The sequence below is a fragment of the Lygodium microphyllum genome, chromosome 24, assembly GCF_053477565.2.
Source record: "Lygodium microphyllum isolate KBCC chromosome 24, Lygodium_microphyllum_v1.1.10, whole genome shotgun sequence".
In the NCBI taxonomy this organism is placed as follows: domain Eukaryota; kingdom Viridiplantae; phylum Streptophyta; class Polypodiopsida; order Schizaeales; family Lygodiaceae; genus Lygodium; species Lygodium microphyllum.
The window spans coordinates 33958081-33979723 of record NC_141158.1 but is presented as its reverse complement, the minus strand read 5'-3'; the positions used below and the strand labels follow the sequence as shown (position 1 = coordinate 33979723).

Here is a 21643-nt window from a genome sequence, read left to right as displayed (position 1 = left end):
TTTTGTAAGTGTTTTGTATAATGTATGTGTGACTTTGGAAAAGTTTTCTAACTTTTGGAAAGGATGAACCTAAGTTCAAAAGAGCTAAAACAAATGGAAGAAGCAGCCTGCTGAAGGACTGAAGAGAAGACTGAAGTGATAGTGACAGTAGTGAGCTATGAAGAGACACTGTTGTGGCTCTGGTGCCTCCTTGCATCAGACATCCTCTTGGGAGGTGTATCCACGATCTAAGAAGGATTATTGAGAGTCATTATTGAGTATTGTAGTGAGGAGATGATGTACTATTGTGTTGAGAGTGGAAAAAGACTGAATTTTTGACTGATTTTTGTGGTTTTTAAGGACTAAATGATTGATTTTTTATGGATTTAGAGTGATGTATGGTTGTTAATGGAAGTATTTGAGAGTGTTTTGGATGATATTGATTATTTTTTGGAAGATCATGATGATTCTCAGTGGAGATATGAGCTCTATGATGTTCTATTGAGGTTCTGATTGGTTCTGTATAGCTTTTGTTTTGTTTTGATTGACTTCTGTATGAAGCATGGATTGATGATTGATGAAGATTGAGATATTTTGGAAGCCTATTGAATAGTTTTTGATAGTTTGGAATGGTTTGAGTATGATTTATAAGGTTCTGATGACCTTCTGTAACCTTCTGTAGAGCCTCTGTCTCTGCTCTGTCTCTGTTCTGTAACTGTACTGTAGTTGCTCTGGTACTGTACTGTACTGTTCTGTAGACCTTCTGTAAAGTGTTCTGTAGAATTTATGTGTAACTTTGGAAAAGTTTTCTAACTTTTGAAAATGATGAATCTAAGTTCAAAAGAGCTAAAAATAAATGGAAAAAGCAACTGCTGAAGACTGAAGTGACAGTGATAGTAGTGAGCTATGAAGGGACACTGTAGTGGCTCTGGTGACTCTTCATATCAGACATACCTCTTGGGAGGTGCATCCACGACCTAAGAAGGATGATTGAGAGTTATTATGAGATTATTGTAGTGAGGAGATGATGTACTATTGAGGAAGTGAGAGAGGGAAAGCTAGAGATAGTCAATTCTATCAAAATAGTGTAACTGTATATGAGAGATTGAGAGAGAAAACTATGAAGACATTGAAGATGAATACTATGTGATTGATTTCCATTCAAAGATGGTGTATTATTTTTTGTTCATTGTTCTATTGATGGATTCTATGAAGATGTTGAAGACTATGGTTGATTATATCAAATCCGTGGGAGGTATCTACTATGATGCTGCATGAAGATTTGCTGTTTTCTTTGTTTTGATGATCAAAAGAATGAAATAAAAGCTTGTTGATGTTATAAGATAGATTTTCTTGTAGTAGAATCCATTTTTCCCTCGTGTTCCTCTTGGCGCTCCATGTTTTTGGTGCGCAGCCGGGAAAACTTGCCATCAACAAGCATCAAAAGAGGCTGAAAATGAAGAAAATGGCATTGCCAAGAAGAGGAGAATTCAATGGATGTTTGCAAAGTTCCTTCTTTCACTGAAGAGTTGGAAATTATTATTATCAAAGCCACTTTCCACAAGGAGCTCATCCCACAATGGCGGAAACATATCACCCTCATGATGCATGCTCTATGTGGTGGACTGTTTCCTCTTCCTATTGAAGCAGCAGAAACTTACATCTTGGTGGCAAACTGTTTGGGAACAATCTGAAGAGTAGAAACAGAGAGAATGACCATCCATGGAAGATTTGGCATTCATTCAGAAGTTTCCAGACATCATCAAGTGGGAGATTGTGAAGAAGCTTCAGGAGTCGTGGTTAGTGGAGGTTCACGAAAACAACGAAAAGAGTTGGAATTTTTTCATGGACAACAAGATACGTGGGATGCTTGGTGCACTGACAATCTTCTGTTTGTCCAATTAGCAACCCACTAGAAGTTGGTAGACAGAGTGTTTTTCACAACATACATTGTTGAAACCCTCAGAAGTTGGCATTATTATAATGACATATTGTTTTTTACAACATACATTGTTGAAACCCTCACAAGTTGGCATTATTATAATGACACAACAACGATCCTAAGAAGAATGAGTTTTGATACTTTCAGAATGTAATATCTCCCCCTCTGTAGTGGTTTGAAAGCCGAATTTAGAGATGTTGAAAAGAAGGAAGTAGAGGAGGTGTTGGCCAGAGAATCCCCCTAGAGATTGAAGCCCTCTTTGATACTATCCTGTTGAGTAAAGACCAACTAGTTGGAGTCAACCCCCTTATGAATGACGCAATCATGAGGCAAGCGTTAGAACGAGTCTAGAGGTACGTGAGAAGAGAGAAGGCAAAAATGAAAGCTGAAAAGCTGAGAACGAGCTCGCAGCAGAAGCCTCCTTTGATGCACTAAAAGCACTCTTTACAGAAGTCCCCATGGCAACTCAAGGTCCCGTTCCTAGTTAGATTCGTCCTAGAAATATTGATGAGACAGGCCAGCAAATGTAGTCCCATTGCCGGTTTTTAAGGGAGATTACAATGAAGACCCTGATCTTCATGTAGCACAATTTATGGTAGAATGTGTGGCTAACAATGCCAGAACCCCTAGGCATTGATTAGCAATATTCCCCACCATTTTCAAAGGTGCGGCATTTCAATGATATAAGAGACAAGCAGCAAAAACTTTTGGCACATGGGACGACCTGAAGTTGGCTTTTCTCACTAAATTCAAGCGTGAAGGTTTTGAAGAGCAAATGCGAGAGGAGTTCATTAACCTAAGTCAATCCTCTGGAGAAAGAGTAGAAGCTTATGTCTCAAGAATGAAATCCATCTTGAAGAGATGGACTAACCATCATTTGGATGAAGGTATCCAGAAAAGAGTGTTTCTCAGAGGCCTACAACCAAAAGTTTACAAGTTTGTGGGATTGAGAAGAGCAGTCAATCTGCAAGCTGCAATGGAAGGTGCAAGATTGTATGACAAAGTTGAAGCAAGGTTTTCAATGACTCAAAGAATAGGAGTCTTACCTCCTCCCATGCCAGGAATGGTATACCCACCAAATGCAGTCCTAGGGACAGTTTCCTACCCCTATCCCCAAATGCAAACAGTACCGCAATATAATGCACCTAACCCACTGTGGTCGCCGCAGATGATAGTGCCTCAAATGATGGTTCAACCACAACAAAAGTGGCCTCAAACAGTTCCTCTAATGGTGACTCAACAACAGTGGAACCCTACCAACTAGAATCAACAACCCCAAGTCTCAGCAGGAGCTCTGAATCAGAACTAGAACAGAGGACCTTCTGGATCGACCCAACTAGTGTATGTAGTAATTACAAAAGCTTTCCAAAATCCTACCACAAGTACTTCAAGAGGTGAAAATCTAAAGGACTACTTATCCAACTCAATTGCAAGTATTAAGAAAGAGCTTCTGGATGTAATCACAGAGCAGCTACAGATGTTGAAGGTGAATACCGCCAATATATTTACTCGTGTGGGAGCTGGAAGAGATATGATGTGCTCTAATACATGGTGTGGAAAGTATGATCAAGCAGGATATTTAGCCACTGAATGTACTCGAAAACCAACTATTCCTAGAGCCTTTTGTTCCTACTGTTTGCGGAAGAACCATACAAATGATATTTGCTCTTTGAAAGAGATGCATGAACAAAGACAGAAGGATGAAAATGAAAGATTCAACTTACTGGAATCCAAAATGACAACACAGGATATTGGACCAAAGCCTAGGGAATTTTGGTCCAAGGAAGATTCCCTCTCAAAGTTACAGAGGACAAGTGTGGAGAAAAGGGTCATATCTCCCCGAAATGTCCAAACCCTAGAAGATCTATGGATTACAAGCCCTTATGCAGTCGATGCAAAGGTGAAGGCCACACTACAAAGGACTGTCCAAGCCCATCCCCTGTAAAGGCCAATGGCACTGATAGCCAACAGAAGGTACAAGAGCCTACCTCCAATTTGGTAGAGTTGGAAGTTGCCGCTGTCACGCGCACCAAGAAGAAGGAACAAGTTGTTCAAAATGAAAATAACTCTCCTGCCAAGACTGTGAAGTTCAACCTGCCAACAAAGGGACAAAGCAGTACAGGACAAAACAATGTAGTACAGAGCACTGTAGTGCTACAGAGAGTCATAGAGACAGTCCCAGAAACAGGACCAGAGGCCTAGGAGATAAATGATACAAAAGCACTTCCAGAAACAGAGGAAGTGCCGATGCTGTAATTATTAGAAGAAAAAGGAGATATGAAAATGGGTGTAGCCCCATTCCCTAGCCGGCTGGAGAAGCCTGTGGATCCTATCAAAGATATTGCAACCCAATGTTATGCTAAGAAAGATGATATCCGCAGTGGTAAGTTGCAGCAAGGAAACTATGCATCGTCTTCATGACAGAATGAAGACAAAAATGAACGTCTGTTTGTTATGCAGAATATGTTGAATGCTGTTACAGGAAAGGGAACACATGATGATGTTTAGTATGTTGATTCAGGTGCATCCAATCATCCAGCCATGCAGAATGGTTTGAGAGATGCAGGATTTGCAAAATGCAGGTTATGTGCAGACGGGTGATGCTTCATGCCACCCAATTTCACACATTGGAAAAGTTCCCTTGTCCTTGCATGATGGTAAGACAAAGAGTCTTTCAGATGTATTACATGTGCCATCTATTACAAAGAACTTAGTGTCAGTCGGTCAAATGGTAGAGCAAGGGCTGCAAGTGAGATTTAATGCAAAGGGCTGCTTTGTAGAAGACTTCAATGACAAGTGCAGGTTAGTTGCAAAGGGAAGTAGAGTTGGACGTATGTTTACTCTGGATGCTGGAATTCCTACTATGAATGCTGCTATGTATGCTAAAGGAAAAGGTGTTGTTGCAGATATTGAAATTTGGCACAAATGCATTGGACATGCAAATGTACAAAGGCTGAAATTAATGCAGTCCAAAGGGTTGGTTATAGGTTTGCCTACATTTAGGGTTGGTTACAGGTTTGCCTACATGCAGTCCAAAGGGTTGGTTATAGGTTTGCCTACATTTAGAGTTGCAGAATTTCATAAGGTATGCGAAGCATGTCAGTTTGGTAAGCAGGAAAGACAACCCTTTTCACATGATAGAAATGTAAGCAGAAATATCCTTGATGTTGTGCATACAGACATTTGGGAGCCTACACAAAATGTATCTCTTGGAGGCAATTCATACTTTGTCACATTCATTGATGATTGTTCTAGAAAGCTGTGGGTATATTTTATGAAGGAAAAGAGTGAAGCGTTTGAGCACTTTAGAGCTTTCAAGGCTACAGTTGAAAGAGAAACAGGCTTAAAAGTAAAATGCTTGAGGTCAAATGGAGGGGGAGAGTACCTCTCAAATGAGTTCAGTGATTTTCTTAGGTCTCATGGGATAAAGAGACAGTTCACATGCAGGTATACCTCACAACAAAATGGGGTTGCAGAAAGGAAAAACAGGCATATTGCAGAAATTACACATGCCTTGATGGCTGAAAAGAATATGCCTAAGCATTTTTGGTCTAAGGATGTTCATACTGCTGTTTATATTATGAACAGAACTCCCACAGATGCAATTCATGGTATGACCCCCGAAGAATGTTTTACAGGTAATAAGCCTGATGTCTCGCACTTGAAAGTGTTTGGCTACATTGCGTATGTTCATGTGCCAGATGAGTTGCAGAAGAAACTGGATCCAAAGGCTGAAAAGTGTGTCTTTATTGGATACTCTTTAGAGCAGAAAGGGTATCGTTGTTATAACCCTATCACATGTAAGTTCAGAGTGATCAGGGATGTCATCTTTGATGAAATGAGCAGTTGGTATGCATCTAGTGGTGATGCATTGGATGATGATGATGATCATGATACTCATGTGCAGGCTGTAAAGCAAGAATTACGGACTCTTAGTGGACCAGAAATGTCATCTGGTAGTCCTTGGTCTGGGAGATTAAGAAGTAGCTCTACATCTTCAGGTGCATCTAGTAGCACTATAGGTAAAGACAAAGGAAAGAATAAAGTGTCAGATAGCATTGATGCAGTTCTTGATGGAGACTCCAGTGGCTCAGAGAGCTTGGATGATGAGCTTGGTATTCCTTCTGTCAGGACCCCAGGTGTACAGAGAGCTCATAGTAATGTAAAGGCTCCATTGAGTGATCCGATAGCACGCAGATCTAGCAGGGTCAGATACCCTGTTAAAAGATTTGGTTTTGAAGGTTATGCAGCTCACCATTATGCTTATATGGTGAAACTAGTTGAGGATTTGAGCCCACTTGTTTTGAGGATGCTGTTGGTCATGCTCATTAGGATGCAACAATGGATGAGGAGATGGCTGCATTAGAGGCCAATAAGACTTGGGATCTAGTATCATTGCCGAAGGGAAAGAAAGCTATTGGATGTAAGTGGGTTTCTAAGATTAAGCACAATGCAGATGGTTCTATTAGTAGGTACAAAGCTAGGCTGGTTGCAAAAGGCTATGCCTAGACATATGGCATAGATTATGATGAAACCTTCAGTCCAATTGCTAGGATGGCAACTGTCAGATGTGTGATTGCTTTGGCAGCAGCCAAAGGTTGGAGGTTGCAGCAAATGGATGTGAAGAATGCCTTCTTGCATGGTGATTTGCAAGAAGAAGTGTATATGGATCAGCCAGCAGGTTATGAAGATTTAGAGCATCCCACATATATGTGCAGGTTGAAGAAGGCATTCTATGGGCTCAAGCAAGCACCTAAAGCATGGTCTGACAAGATCAGAGAGTATCTTGTCAATATTGGCTTTTATGTTTCTGATGCTGATCACTCACTTTATGTGAGAAAGGGAGATGCAGGTTTGGTCATCATAGTCATCTATGTGGATGACTTGATTATTACAGGTCATAGTGATAATGGGATTGCTGAAGTCAAGGATTTTTTGAAGAAGAAGTTTTAGATGAAGGATTTAGGTGAGCTAAGGTACTTCCTTGGCATTGAGGTGATCAGATGTGATGATGGTATATGGCTGTTCCAAAGACAGTATGGCTTGGATATGTTGTCCAAGTATGGTATGACAACATGCAAACCACTTTCGGTCCCATTGGAGCAAAATGTAAAGTTGAGTGCTGATGTTGGGGATGAGATAGAAGACCCTACTATGTTCATGAGGATAGTGGGGAGTTTGATCTACATGACCATTACAAGGCCAGACTTGAGCTATGATATTGATCTTGTGAGTCAATTTATGCAAGTACCTAGAAAGCCACATTTGGATGCAGTCAGGCGCATATTGAGATATGTGAAGTCTACATTACATTATGGACTTTTCTATGAGGCAGGTATAGATGTATAGGTGTTTGGATACAGAGATGCAGATTGGGCTGGTAGTATGTCTGATAGAAGATCTACCAGCGAATACATGTTCTCTCTTGGTAGTGCAGTAGTTGCTTGGAGCAGCAAAAAGCAATCTACAGTTGCTTTGTCAAGTACAGAGGCTAAGTATAGAGGTGCTGCTGTTGCAGTATGTGAGGTAGTATGGCTACAAAAGTTAATGGCTGATTTGGATGTGCAGGTGGAAGGTCCATTTGTCATTTATTGTGATAACATGAGCAGTATACAGTTGGCTAGGAACCATGTGTTCCATTCCAGGACAAAACATATTGAGGTACACTACCACTTTGTGAGAGAGAAGGTACGAGCAGGTGAGATTGACTTGGTGTATGTCAGCACACAGGATCAGATAGCTGACATCTTCACGAAGGCATTGGGTATAGAGAAGCTTCAAAAGTTTCGAAGCTTACTTGGAGTTGCAGAGATGCAGTTGAGCTTGAGGGGGAGTGTTGAGATGACAAGCTCAACACATGCGGACATTGATGATAGACCGCCTGGTTAGATGGGTCCACACATCTACACTTAGCACGTCGGTGGTCATTGTGACTCACACATGGCCACTGACTCATTACTTATTATATTCAGGTGGTTACACCTATTTAGAGCTGGCATAGTTATAGCGCCAGTCGACTAGTGTAGTCAGTTATGCATTGTTTGACTTAGTAGGCCACTTTCCTTTATGTTGTATCTTATCTATACTTTGTATACATTGTAAAGTGTGTGGAAGAATAAGAAGAAATCAGCAAGCAAACGTTTTGGCCTCCATCTATCTTCTTGTCTCTTGAGTGAGCTTCTCCTTGTGCATTCTGTGTGTGTTCGGCGCAGCATCTTGAGCAAGTCCCCCCACCACGCGATTCTTGACAATGCGAGCTTTCATCCTAACAGGATGGGGACGTGAGTATGGGCTGTCCTCTGTATCTATCACAGAGTGACAGAGGATGGGGTGAGTGACCAGTCTTTCCCTTTAAATCAAATGAGAGGTGAGATGTGTGAATGGTGTGTTGCACGCACGGGATGGGCCTCTCAATGCACAATGCACGATTTGTTCGTGTGAACTGCACCATAAGGCTCCCTGGCCTTCCTTCTTGCACTGTATGCCGGCACAGGGCGGGATGCACAGTTGCACCATCAAATGTACACAAGGCATACAATCTCTACACAAGTGACAGTGAGGATTACATCAATGGGTTTCAGGAATGGGTTGCCCTTTGTGTCTTTCAACAGAGCGTGAGACAGAGGGTGGGCTGAGTGTGATTGGTGTTTCTTCAATCAATTATCGAGAGGTGAGGATTGAGGGACGTTATGACAATTGGAGTCAGGTACATTTCTGTTTTCCTATGTACCCACGGGTTGGGTCTCTGCCATCAGCACAGGACACGTCATTCTGTTCTGTACATTACACTGCAAGGCTCCCTAGCCTTCCTCCTTGCACCTATGCCAGACGGGTTGGACGCACTGATGCACCATTAATTGTGCACCTTGGCATACTCTTTCTACACTACCCCCTTGTCGATTCCTAAACCGGGTGTGAGCGATGGGTTTCATCATTATTTCCTCAAGTGATGTTAGTAATGGGGCGAGTGACTGTTCTTTCATTCCATTTGAGTGATTGTGAGTTGAGTGTAATATCCCTTATCATTGACGACTTTCCTGCGATTCCTTCAACCAGCTACCTCCATGGGTGCTTCCGCATGGTCCCTACCACGAAGGACAAAGGACGTGTGCTACGAAGACACCTTGTTACCTCCTGCAGTCGACAACGATACAAGATGCAACTTCGATTGTCGACATTCCTCCTCGGCAATATGGGCCAAGTTTTTCTAACCCTACACCTTCTCTTTCTCAGAACCGGTCACGTCTTAAGTGTGGGGACGTTCGTGGTTGGTCTGATGTGGGGTGCTAGGTTCTTGATGTTTGGTTTATCCTTCCTGCTAAGGTTCTAAGTGTGGGGACACGTCCCTACGCATCTATGTTGCATACCCCCATGTATATACCCTGCTCTGATCATATATCTATGCCGTGACTTCATTTTACCCTGCTAGGGTTCCTTCCCCACTCTTCCATTCTATTTCACCATGGCCCGGAAGCTATTCTTTGATCGTTTTTCTTTATCATTTATTTTGTGATTTTTCTGTACAAACGCATCCTACGTTCACATCGAAATCACATCCACCCTTATAGCCATTTTTGTCCCTTCAAACTACCTATTTTTCCTTTTACCAACCCATGTTTTGACAAACGGTTCTCAAGTTATTAATTTTTGAAGCAATTCCCGTAAAATGGACAGTTTTTCATGTAAACGTGTCTTTATTGCTTCGGAACCCTGGTCTGATGCACCAGCCCTATCCTACCCATTCCCCTTGGCATTTTCCCTTTTTACTCCTTGTCATTCTGATGCACGGTTCATCTGTTATTCATTTTTACAGGTTTTCGGATCCTTTTTCGTACTTATTTTTCACATTTTTCCATGTGAACCTGCTCTCTTTTCACCGGAATTCCAGTTTAATTTGACAGTCGTGTCTTACCAGCCTTTCCTCCACTTTTTCCTTTTTTCTTCTCCCTCTTCCGACTGTCGGATTTTTAGTTATTAATTTTTTCGAGTGTTTTCGGGCGTGATTTTTGTGCTTTTCCCATGTGAACCTCTCCGAATTTTCCCCAAACTGGGTTTTGATGCATCATTCCTATGAATCCCTTACCCCCAGACATTTTTTCTTTTTACTGTCCTCCATTCCAGCACACGGTTCTTTCCGTATTAATTTTCGAGTCCATTTTCTAGTCTGTTTTTGGGCTTTTCTCCATGTGAACGCATATTATCTTGCTCAAACAATGTTTTCGTCATTTTTTCCTTGTCTCTCGACACATTTTTTCTTCTTACCATTTTTCGTTCCGACGAACGGGTTGAATTTTATTAGTTTTTATTCATTTTTCCCGTGTGATCGTGTTTCTCGTATCGCACGTGAACGCGCCTGTTTCCTTGTTTATGCGCCTCGGGACGCCCCCATGGCGTCTATGATTCGACATCGCCATCCCTGCCCCGTTTGATCTCGTCACACTGCAAATTTTTTTACCCCTGCCTGCGTATATGCACGGGACGGGGGTGTGTTTTTTGCACACCCATCTTGCATTTATTTTTTATTTTTAAAGAAAAAAGCAAAAAAAAAAACGGAAACAAAATGAAAAGAAAAAGAAAAAATTAAAAAAAACAACAAACAACAAAAAAAAGACAAAAGAAAAGAAAGAAAAACAAAGAAAATAATTTTTTAAAAAAAACAAAAAACAAAACACAAAAAAAAAACCCTAACTACCTTACTTGTCGCCTGCCGACGCCGCTCCCTCCCTCCTCTTTCTCTTCCTCCCTTTCTCTTCCCCTCCTCCTCCTCCTCCTCCTCCTCCTTCTTCTTCTTCTTCTTCTTCTTCTTTTTCTCCTCCTCCTCCTCCTCGTGGCGGCCCCCCTCTACCCCCCCCCCCCCCCTTCCTTTCCCCCCCCCCCCCCCCCCCCCCTTAGGTCAGTTCCACTTAACCTTAGTTTATTACATTAACCTTAGTTACATTAACCTTAGTTAATCACATTGCCCTTAGTTAAATTAAATAACTTTAGTTAATTTAACTAGTTAACCTAATCTAACCCTAGTTCGATTACCTTTACCCTAGTTAACCTAAACTAATCCCTAGTTAACTAACTCACCCATAGTTAGCCTAACTTAACACTAGTTAGTCTAACCTAATCAGAGTTACCCTCCCTAACCCTAGTTAGATTAACTTTACCTTAGTTACTTAACTAACCCTAGTTAGACTTACTTAACCCATAGTTAACGTGACTAACCCTAGCATCATTAACTAATATTACTTACACTAACTAACATTACTTATCCTGCTTAACTTAGCCAGACTGGCTTAATTAACCAGACTGACCTAACTAACCTAACTTACCACACTACACTCACCTAACTAACCTCATTGATTTACCCAACTAAACTAACTTAATCAACTTTCTCAGACTAAGCTCACTTGATTAACTTACCTACTCAGTTAGCCCCCATTCCTGCCCTTTCTCCTCCCTTGTTTTCCCATTGTGTACTGGTGTGCTAGTGGGTATTCACACGCGAAGACGCGCTTCCGACTTGTCCGTGCGGTGGAGTATTGCAGTCAATCGTTCACACACAGTCATCCTTCGTTGTTCACATGCAGCCTGGGTACCGCCTTTTATTTTCAAACCCGCAAAATACATAACAATACATACAAATAAACATAAAACCCATAAAAATTTCAAAATTTCATTTAAAATTCAAAAAATTGCTCTTTTTTTTTTGAAAATTTACCAACATTGTTGAAATCATTTGGAATATTTTTAAGGTGAAATTTTTTTAAAATAAAATTAAAAAATAAAAATTTGAAAATTCCTTCAAAATTACATGTAAAATGAGTAAAATTCATTAAAAATTAGTAAAAATTTAGAAATAAATTCAAAAATTTTCCAAAAAATTCCACAAATCCCCTTGTCTCTTTTGCCACTAATTTATCAATTAAAAATATTTTCATAAAAGCCCAAAATATTATTTGAAGCCAAAAATCCTAATTTTAATACTTCACTTTATAAAAATTCATTTTAAATTCTTAAAATCAGTTGGAAAATCATGGATGAATTAACACACATTGTTGACACTTGCTACATGGCTGAAATTTCACTCTTACACTTCATAACATATTCATGTGTCCTATATCCCGATTTAATTATTAAAAAAAGAAAGAATAATAATAATAAAAAGAAACCCACACTCTAGATTTTTTTACACGGCGTGCGCATAGTGGCACGACATCGCGAAGGGGTAGAGGTCTCTACTGAGGAGTGGGAACGAGGGGATGTAGTCCGAAGGTGACGACATGTTGAGGAGTGGGAATTCATGAGGGGATGTAGTCTGAAGGTGACGACATGCTTTATTTACTGTCATAACTAGATTTCATGCACAATAACTAATCTAACCATTTCGGTGTATACTACAAAATCCACAATACGATGTCATTGCATGGATGACATTTCCATATTGAGCGCATTGACAAAATGCACTCCACAATGGATTGTGGTGTCATGGCAAAGTTCGAGCAAGAGAGCCGATGATGGACCACGAATCTAAATACTATAGTAGATGAAATGGAGTATTTTGGCAACTTGCAAAGTGCTATCTCAGTGGATTACCATAGCTTCTCCATGATCATATTCAATGTATATTGGTTTAAAGTGGTATTGAAAGGAGTTGGAGCAATTGTTCGATGAAATCTATCTAGATTTCTGGAGATAGATTCTGAGAAAAGATAGATGGACTTGTGCGACATGTTTGTCCTATTAGGTCATTGTGAATATATGCATAGCAATTTTTATTAATTTTTCCACGACATGAAACAATCACAAATGTTAATTCACTCTTATATGTGATATTGAATAGCTGGCAATCTTCTATATCCAGATTCCCAACAACCTCAATGGTGGTATGTTGTGCCATCAACACCTCGGAGTACACGTGTGTATGATGAAAGTAATGTCCCTAGTGTGGACGAGGGGAATATGCAAGTAGAGAGGGCAATGTTGCGAAGGGTGGAGGGCTTGGAGCATGCAAAGAGGAGACAAGTATGGGTAATGTAGATGAAGAGATAGGAGGATAGTAATTTTTTGAGAATGAAGTGGGCTCATCTCTCCGTGTGGTGACCTATCTATAGACCTTCTAGTGTAGCTGAGCTATACCAAGAGCTTGACATGGAGCCATAGGCTGCATCGTATTTGCATCCACTTGCTTAATTCGTTGATAATTCACTTTTAAATATACTTTAGAATATGTGTTTTAATTAGCATAATTTATTTCAAAGTTTTGTTGTCGTGCTTTATCTAAATCCTTATATTGATTGTGCTAACATCATTTTTTGTCTATGGAGGTTACTTTGATGATACCCGGAGAACAGGAGGATGAGTTAAGGGATGACTGATAAGGAGTTGCAAGAGATACTCACACATATGTCTTTGGACTAAATGGCCGGCTTTAGAGATATGGCAGATTAGAAGTTGTCACGGACATTGTCATGCCATTTTGTAAGGTCTACTTCAGCACACTCCAATGCTTCTATCTCCAGTAGTAGGGGAGGTCAATGCTCTAGACTGGCCTTGGATGGAGGGGGTGGTTTTGAGAGGTGTTTTGGAGATGTAGATATTGTGAGCTTGTGGCCAGTTCCATAGAGGGTTGCTACTCCTTACCGGTTTCAGAGAGAGTGGCTTGGGTGGATGTTCTGGAGGCACTGATACAATGTCTTCATCTCGTTAGTCTAGTGGATATCTATCACCTCCAAGATTTGTCACACCTATAGGGACATCTACTCCCATGACTCCGGGTTTTGCTCAGCCATCCGTAAGTGGCATCCCTATGGGTGCTACTTTGAGAGATACTACCCATGTTGCCTGTAGCTACACCAGATGTACATGGGTCTCTTGGTTATGCCCAGAAGCGTGGTTGCAGGTGGGAGGCCACACCTTAGACATGCCCTAGTAGGGTACAAATGTTAAAAGTCAGAGAGGGAGGTTGGAGCTAACACACAGTGAGAAGCCATCTACTCTCTCACGTAAATTCCATTATGTATTTTTCCCATAGCTCAAATGACTGTTTATAACCTAAGGTCACAAGGACCATTCACACCAAACAACTAAGTCCTAAGCACCGACTTATTTAATGTCCGCATCATGTAGTACAATTGGACAACTCAAGTGTTGGGTACAGTCATACCAAAGACAGAAAGATGAGCTTGAAGTCTAACAATAGATACGTTGTAGATGACAAGACATGTGCTATGATCATGAATGAGGGAAGGAGGGTGATGTCTCACATGAGAGAGTTGTGCTAATAAGTATTTATGCACAATGTTCTAGATCATTGGAATAATATACGGAGAGGAGCAAGGACTATGTAGTGGCATCTTTGCATGAGGAGTTTTTAGTACCTACGATGGGCAGAGAGGTTTTCCATTGGGTGGATGATGGAGTGTATACATGCATACATGTTAGATAGATGATTAGACACATGCAAGGCAATCAAGAGTGGCACCTCAAATCCCGAGTGGCTAGACACAGAGGATTAGAGGAGACTCAAGAAAGAGGCTACAAATTCTCCATGACAATGGCGGCAGCAAAACGGGAGGCAGCGAGGCCCCGATTGGAGGCAGGGGCCGCTGTGCATCATTTGAGGAGTGGCAGCCCCACGGGGCTTATTTGGAGAACTTTGCAAATTTTCTTTTGGTTCTTCTTGCTTTCTTATTTGGAATATCACTTGTACTAATAACCTTGTTTCCAACAATGCTATTTTGTTTTCTTATGTGGAATATCACTTGTACTAACAACCTTATTTCCAAAAATGCTATTTTGTTTTCTTTGCAACACTCCATCATAAAGCGCGATCCCACAAGTTTGAAGACTCGATATGTAGAGAGACACAGTCTCACTGCACTTTATCGATAGATTGTACGAGCACGATGGCCCAATAAGTCAATCCTCTTTCTTGTCTATAGTCATTAGTTTTTTTGTGATGCATTATGTATGGTGGACTAATGTTTGGTTGTTCATTTTGTAGAGTCCATTCGATACTCCTTTGCATCGAGATGAGCTTTTAGATGGCGAGGATCTATAGCACGTGCTTGGATTTGTGGAGTGCACATCATTTTCTTTTTTGGTCCTGTGATCCATCTAGACCTCTTCTATATAGCATTCCTTAGATATATTTATCATCATTTGTATAAAATTGCACTTTGCGATATTTATAGATAGATTTTCATGTTTGTTTTGGCTCTCCTTTCCATGGTTCCATGCAATTTTATGAGTTGTCATCACTAGTATTGTACTTATTTTACGAGTTTTCAGACTTGTGGTTTTAAGGAGTTTTAGTGTCTGTCTTGATGACAATTGCGTACCCAATATGTAATTTCTTTGCATAACATTATTCAGCACTAGTGCTGTAGATGGCATGGCAGCTTACTCCCTGACACCAAATTTTTTTCTCTGTAATCATCGCTATTTGTGTCACTAATTTATTGCACGTGTTGCTATCTCAGTCACATATTTGTGTTGCTATCTCAATTGCTATTTGCGTTGTTTTGATGAATGTCGGTATGTGGCCTGTATCTCCTATAGTGAGTGATATATAGAAGCGATACTTAATGTGAATAGTTGACAAAATAACTATCACTCAAAATCGAAAGTATATACTGAAAGTACATCGTGACACATAACACCAAGAGAAAACCGAATAGTTATCTTTCTAATGATCAAATATTGAAATACAGTTTCCATATACAAGATATGGCTTCATTATATTTTGTTCGCATAAATGTGTTAAATAATACATCTATTACTAAATTAAAATCATTTACTTTTAAAAATCAATGACAATTGACTAAAATATAATCATTATCATAAAATTTTTGTACTTTAAAATCATTGATCTTATGCGAAAACTATCCATGAGAAATAACAAAAACAACCTCAACATTATAGAAATACTTATACTTTTTAATCATTAATCTCACAAAAAATCTATGTATTCCAAATAATGATATTTAAAAAGCTTCCAACACAAATAATTAACTAAAACTATAAAAAAATAATAAACATTACAAAAGTAGCAAATAGATTCTAAAACCAACCTTATGTATTAATTCAAAGTTTAGGTAAAAGATAAACACTTTATAAAGAAAACCTACTTACTTGTAATCTCTTTCTCTCCTCTCACACACAAACACACAATCACTCACACACGCACATGTACATGCACGTGCACGTGCACATCACACACACACGCATGCACGCACGCACGCGCACACACACACACACACACACACACACACACACACACACACACACACAGTCTCTCTCTCTCTCTCTCTCTCTCTCTCTCTCAGATTACCTAACATAAGCAAAAGTATAACACATACTAATATAATACTATTAACAAATAAACCATGCAATAATACATTAACATACTTTATTTAAGCAAATATATACACACACCCCTTTAAAAAAACATCTTTGTCTAAAGACACACATATAAACACATATAGGCACAAAAATGGAAATACTTCAACAATCAATGTTATATTTATCTTTAAAATAATTATTATAAGAAACATCTAATAATGAATACCATTAATTCTAAAAAATGCCTACCATATAAAATGTTATTGATAAAAAATCAATATTCAACTAACATAATATCACACAAACACACAAATAACTAGGATTTTAAAAATTAACTAGTATTAATAACCATAAATCTTGAAAGTATAATGTATAAAATTCTAATTTGAAAACATATTATGCTTCATTCAACTAATAGGTGATGTAAAGACTTCAAATGAGAAAACATACGTGCTATTTAGAAAAAACATCTAACACAAAAATACCTAACATTTATTTAATATAAAATTTAATATTAAAAACAATCAACATAATATTCAAATAAAAGATACACCTTTTATACAACATAAGTAAGATTCTTATATAACAAAATATTTTGATTTAGTAAATATTCAAATAAAAGATACACCTTTTATACAACATAAGTAAGATTCTTATATAACAAAATATTTTAATTTAGTAAATAAATCTAATATTCTATATAAAAACCTAATACAATAAAAAAAGCAAACATAACATTACATCCAAATAATATTTATATTAAGAATATTAAAAAAATCTAAGTGCTTAAATAAAATAACACAATCTAAAGTAGCAAAAAAATCATTGAAACTTAATTAAGAAACTAATGTTATATTTTAATTTTTTTTGAAGCCAATAATGATGCATTGTACAATAATGATAATAATAAATAAAAGATTAGCACGCACACACACACACACACACACACACACACACACACACACACACATCGTTTAATGTGTTTATGTTTATAGACTTACTTTTTTTGATGACATGTATATCTAGTACAAAATTAAATAGATTTATTAAAAAAACCTTATCTTATCATAAAATATCTCTCCAAAGTATACAAAATAGGTGTATTAATATTATGAATAATATATATATTTTGAAAATAAATACATATAACTATGAAATATTCATATTATTATTCTATGGAGTAGAGTATAAGCAAACACAATATGCACCTATACAGATATAAAATCAGATCATCCATATTCAAAAACAATATTACACTTATAATAAGAATTGTACATATATAACAATTAATATGCCTTTATTTTATATACATCAAACTTTACGTATCACAAATGCTCCATCAAGCCCATCGTTATTTCCAACATACGAATGTTGCCTCCAGCGGCAGCTACCACCAATTGTCGTGGGCCTAGAGCTCTCTTTCTTTCCATCTCTCCCTCTCCCTTTGACTATCTCTATCATGTGTGTGACCCCCTCCTCCCTCAGAAAACACACACACACACACTCACTCTCTTTCTCACGAAGAATATACCTTTTTTTTTCTCAATAGATTAAAAAAATATTTTTATATGCAAGTCGTGTCTCCAAATTTAGTATCCCTATTTGACAGCCCACCGTAACATTTTAGATAGTCAAACTTAACTTTTCTTTATAATTTATGAACATTGAACCCAAGCCCTTCTCGTACGAGGGAGACCAAAAAAGCAAAGCCTTAATAATGCCCGCATGGTTTAACAATTTGTGTGCCTCAGAAAATGGATAGATAACACCAAGTCTGGGTGGGACTTCATTTGGAGTCGGATGTTCACAGTTCAATGGTCTGCGTTTTCTGCCACTTATATTTTTGAGAGAGAGAGGAGCCGTCGGTGTCCCTGTAATCGCAGGTGCTTCTTGAGAGACTGCGTTTCTGACTCGAGAGAGACATTTGAGTGATGGCAGAATTGGCTGATGGGGCGGCAGCGGCAGCAGCTGAAGCTGAGGCAGATGATCAGCAGCTGTTGGACGAGAATAGTTTCCCCCGTGATGGTGGGGGTGAGGACGATCTGGGGGAGAAGCCTGCACATGCAGGTGCTGCTTTCGATTGGAACGCACATTGGTACCCTGTCGCGATTGTGGCAGACCTCGACAAGAGGGTCCCGACCGCGGTGCGGATTCTGGCACGGGACCTTGTTGTTTGGTGGGACAGGAACGGGATGTCCTGGCAAGTCTGGGACGACAAGTGCCCTCATCGATTAGCCCCGCTCTCCGAAGGCCGGATAAACGAGAAGGGAGAGTTGCAGTGCTCTTATCACGGATGGTGTTTCGCGCCCTGCAGTGGAGATTGTACATGTATCCCTCAAGCCCCAGCTGATGGCAACCCGGTAGGTAGGATTAGGATTCTCCATCTGTTGGAACACACATAAGAAGTTTTTGACATCCTCCCATGTGGGAAAAGGGGCTGTTTTCCCTCGTTTTTCCTTATGGTCTTCAGCAGCATGCGCTTCTGCGGGGGAGGCAGCACATACCTAGCTCTGTGCGGTTGGGGGCAGGGGGCTGTGGGCCCACACTCTGGGCCCGGCATCCCCCTGCTCCCAACCACACCTAGCTAGGTACATGGTCCCTCCCTCAGAGAAGCCCCTGATGTTGTCGGAATTCACAATGTGGGCTTTTGTCCAAAGCTTCTTGTTTGCAGATTCTCCAGTGTGTTGTCCGAATATGAGTTTGTGTTTTTACAAGCTTCATTTGGGGCGTGAAGGTATGGAAGTCGAAACGTGCATCTGTTGCTGTGTACCCGAGTGTTGTACAATATGGGATTCTGTGGTTTTGGCCTGACACTGGACCGGAATATAAAGACATAGCTGACAGACAGCCACCTCCATGTATTCCAGTTCTTGCAGACCCCTCATTCAAAGATGAGCTCAGCTGCCGAGATATGCCTTACGGGTTATCTTCTTGATCCTTTGTGTGTACCGCAAGAAGCAGTGTATTTTCTTATGTGGCTTCTGGCTTCTTATGTTTAGTTTTGCAAACACCATTAATGACAATATCCTCAAATAGATTGTTTGGTGGCAGATTTGTACTGAATCATTCAGTGTAATGGCTTGGGCAGGTATGAACAACTGATTGAAAATCTAATGGATCCGGCGCATGTCCTCTTTGCTCACCATGGACTCCTTGTATGTATGCAAAGCTCCTTTGTATGCAATATTGGTGTGCTTATTAATTGATCAGTTCAAATTGCATCTATATGCAGGGTAATCGCAATATGGCTGCACCTATAAACCTCAAAGTTGAGACAATAGGGAAGGATGGTTTTGTTGGAAAGGGGACTTCAGGCCCTGCTACGTTTACAGCCCCTTGTGTTTACACCTCGGAGGCACATCTTCCTACTTCACAAGTGTGTTAGCTTCTTTGTGTGCATGTCTTTATTGTGCACTAGAAGCAAGCTTTGCATCATCATCTGTTTTGGTCTGTTTGATGTTTTCAGGGCAAAGGAGGAGATCAGACATCCAGCAAGATTATAGTCCTTGTATTCATTTGCATCCCTGTATCCCCAGGACGTAGTCGGCTAATATGGACATTCCCAAAGAACTTCTCCTCTTTGATACTGGATTCAATACCTCGATGGTTCATTCACATTCGGTCAATGCTCATCTTAGATTCAGACCTCTATCTCCTGCATGTGTTGGTAAGATATGCCATAAGAAAATGATGGCAATTCTAGTTTTTATCTAAATAGACTGAGAGCAACTGCTTATGTCAGGAGCGCAAATTGGATAACATTGGAAGCAGAAGTTGGGAGAAGGCTTGCTATGTCCCCACCAAATCGGATGCGTTTGTGATTGCATATAGAAGATGGTTAAGGGTTTATGGTGGAGGAGAACCTGATTGGGGTGGTAGATGTGAGAAGGGTCTTCCACCAATCCCCCACAGAGAGCAGCTTATGGACAGGTATGGAAATGTGACTTAAGGGCATTCTATAAAACTCTATACGCTAGAGTTAATGCATGTGCCATTGGCTGCCCTAGGTATCACAACAGGCTTGTCAGACAGCCGTAGCTTGGAAATGAATCCAGGACCTTGACCTCAGAGCTTCTAAATTAGTTAGAAGCTAGCCCCCAAGTATAGGTACATACATGCATGTGCACAAATGATGGTATGAGAGATGTGTCCTAAAATCTAGATTTTCCATGGGCAGTTCTACATGCTATTACAAGTTAGAACAGTGTGCCTGTGTGTGAGTGAGAGCTCCATCGTGCTCTTGTTGCCATATGTTCCATAGATCCTTTCTTTGGGTTGGGATTTGTGCACTTTTGTGATCATTTGCATGGCATGTCTGTCCTGATTTGAGAAGTCCGAAGCAAACATGCTGTGTTTCTAACCACTCTGCCAAATTTTTTGCTTTTCAGGTACTGGGGACATGTGAAAATATGTCGCCACTGCAGAGCTGCTGTGACCTTCTTTGAGAAAGCAGAGGCATTCTTGCAAGTTTTCTCTATTGGCACGGCTGCAGTTCTTGGAGCAGCTGCTCTCAAACCAATACCACAGCTCAAACGTTGGAGCATTCCCCTTGCAGGTGGTGCTGTGATCTCCACTGTAGCTTCAAGATGGCTATCATCCTTTGTGAAAAAAACATATCACTACCATGACTACAATCATGCACTGATAAAGTAATGGTTTGAGCATAACTTCTCCATGAAGTGTTGTTCCCTGCGTCATTATTTATGTAATAACACATCTATCGCCATTATACTTTACCATGACTTCAACCATGCACTTCTACAGTAATGACTGCAGGAAAAAGTACTACATGGAGAATTCCATCCTAAATTGATGATTGCTGTATCAATACATTTGTTGTATTATTTGTAAATCATAATGATGGATGAACTACATTTAATATAGCTCTGAATTCAAGAGCCTACAGCAGCTACATATAGACATGCCCAAAGCCTGCGAACCCCCTTTTGAACAATCTGTTGATGCAATATTTTGAGAGAATGATAAATTGATATGCTGGCTAGTCACTTGGAGTAAAGGTGGGAAAGGGGCTGGTTACTAGGGAGTCACCCAGTTGTTAACATCATGGTGCAATACTCAAGTGCAAAGTTATTTGATGGAAGCCATGCATTTGTTAGATTTCAATTGGTGAAAATGGGTAGCTTCCTACGCTTGTATAGTTAGAGATGTCAATGAGTTTTTCAGATATGTTGATGTAAACAAAGCTGCAAGTTACAGTTTATGATGTGAAATGCCAAGCCACAAAGTCAATGTGTATGAGATTATGAAAAATCTGCTTTGTTTTGGATATATTAGTAGCTAATGGTCCAATTTTAGCCTATCCATTTTCTTTTATATTTTGTGGAATCTTCGACATTTTTCAATTGTTCAATCTTGAAATGTGTTCCCAAT

At 39.8% G+C, this 21643-nt stretch overlaps 1 protein-coding gene across 1 annotated transcript; it reads left to right on the top strand.

The window, feature by feature from the left end:
• Positions 1-17983: 17983 nt before the first annotated feature.
• Positions 17984-21135, top strand: LOC148014968 (protochlorophyllide-dependent translocon component 52, chloroplastic-like). The gene is made up of 7 exons (XM_087665586.1): positions 17984-18612; positions 18987-19174; positions 19341-19407; positions 19485-19628; positions 19719-19919; positions 19995-20182; positions 20641-21135. Exons 1-7 carry the CDS (start codon positions 18184-18186, stop codon positions 20903-20905), a joined length of 1482 nt encoding a protein of 493 aa, XP_087521712.1. The 5' UTR covers positions 17984-18183; the 3' UTR covers positions 20906-21135.
• The last annotated feature ends 508 nt before the right edge of the window (positions 21136-21643 follow it).

Bases quoted from the DNA above. Each gene is read 5' to 3' on its own strand.
- LOC148014968 (XM_087665586.1), top strand. From the start codon at position 18,184: ATGGCAGAATTGGCTGATGGGGCGGCAGCGGCAGCAGCTGAAGCTGAG. The intron at 18,613-18,986 runs GTAGGTAGGATT...TGGGGCGTGAAG, and splicing joins CCCCAGCTGATGGCAACCCG to GTATGGAAGTCGAAACGTGC. The intron at 19,629-19,718 runs GTGTGTTAGCTT...TGATGTTTTCAG, and splicing joins CACATCTTCCTACTTCACAA to GGCAAAGGAGGAGATCAGAC.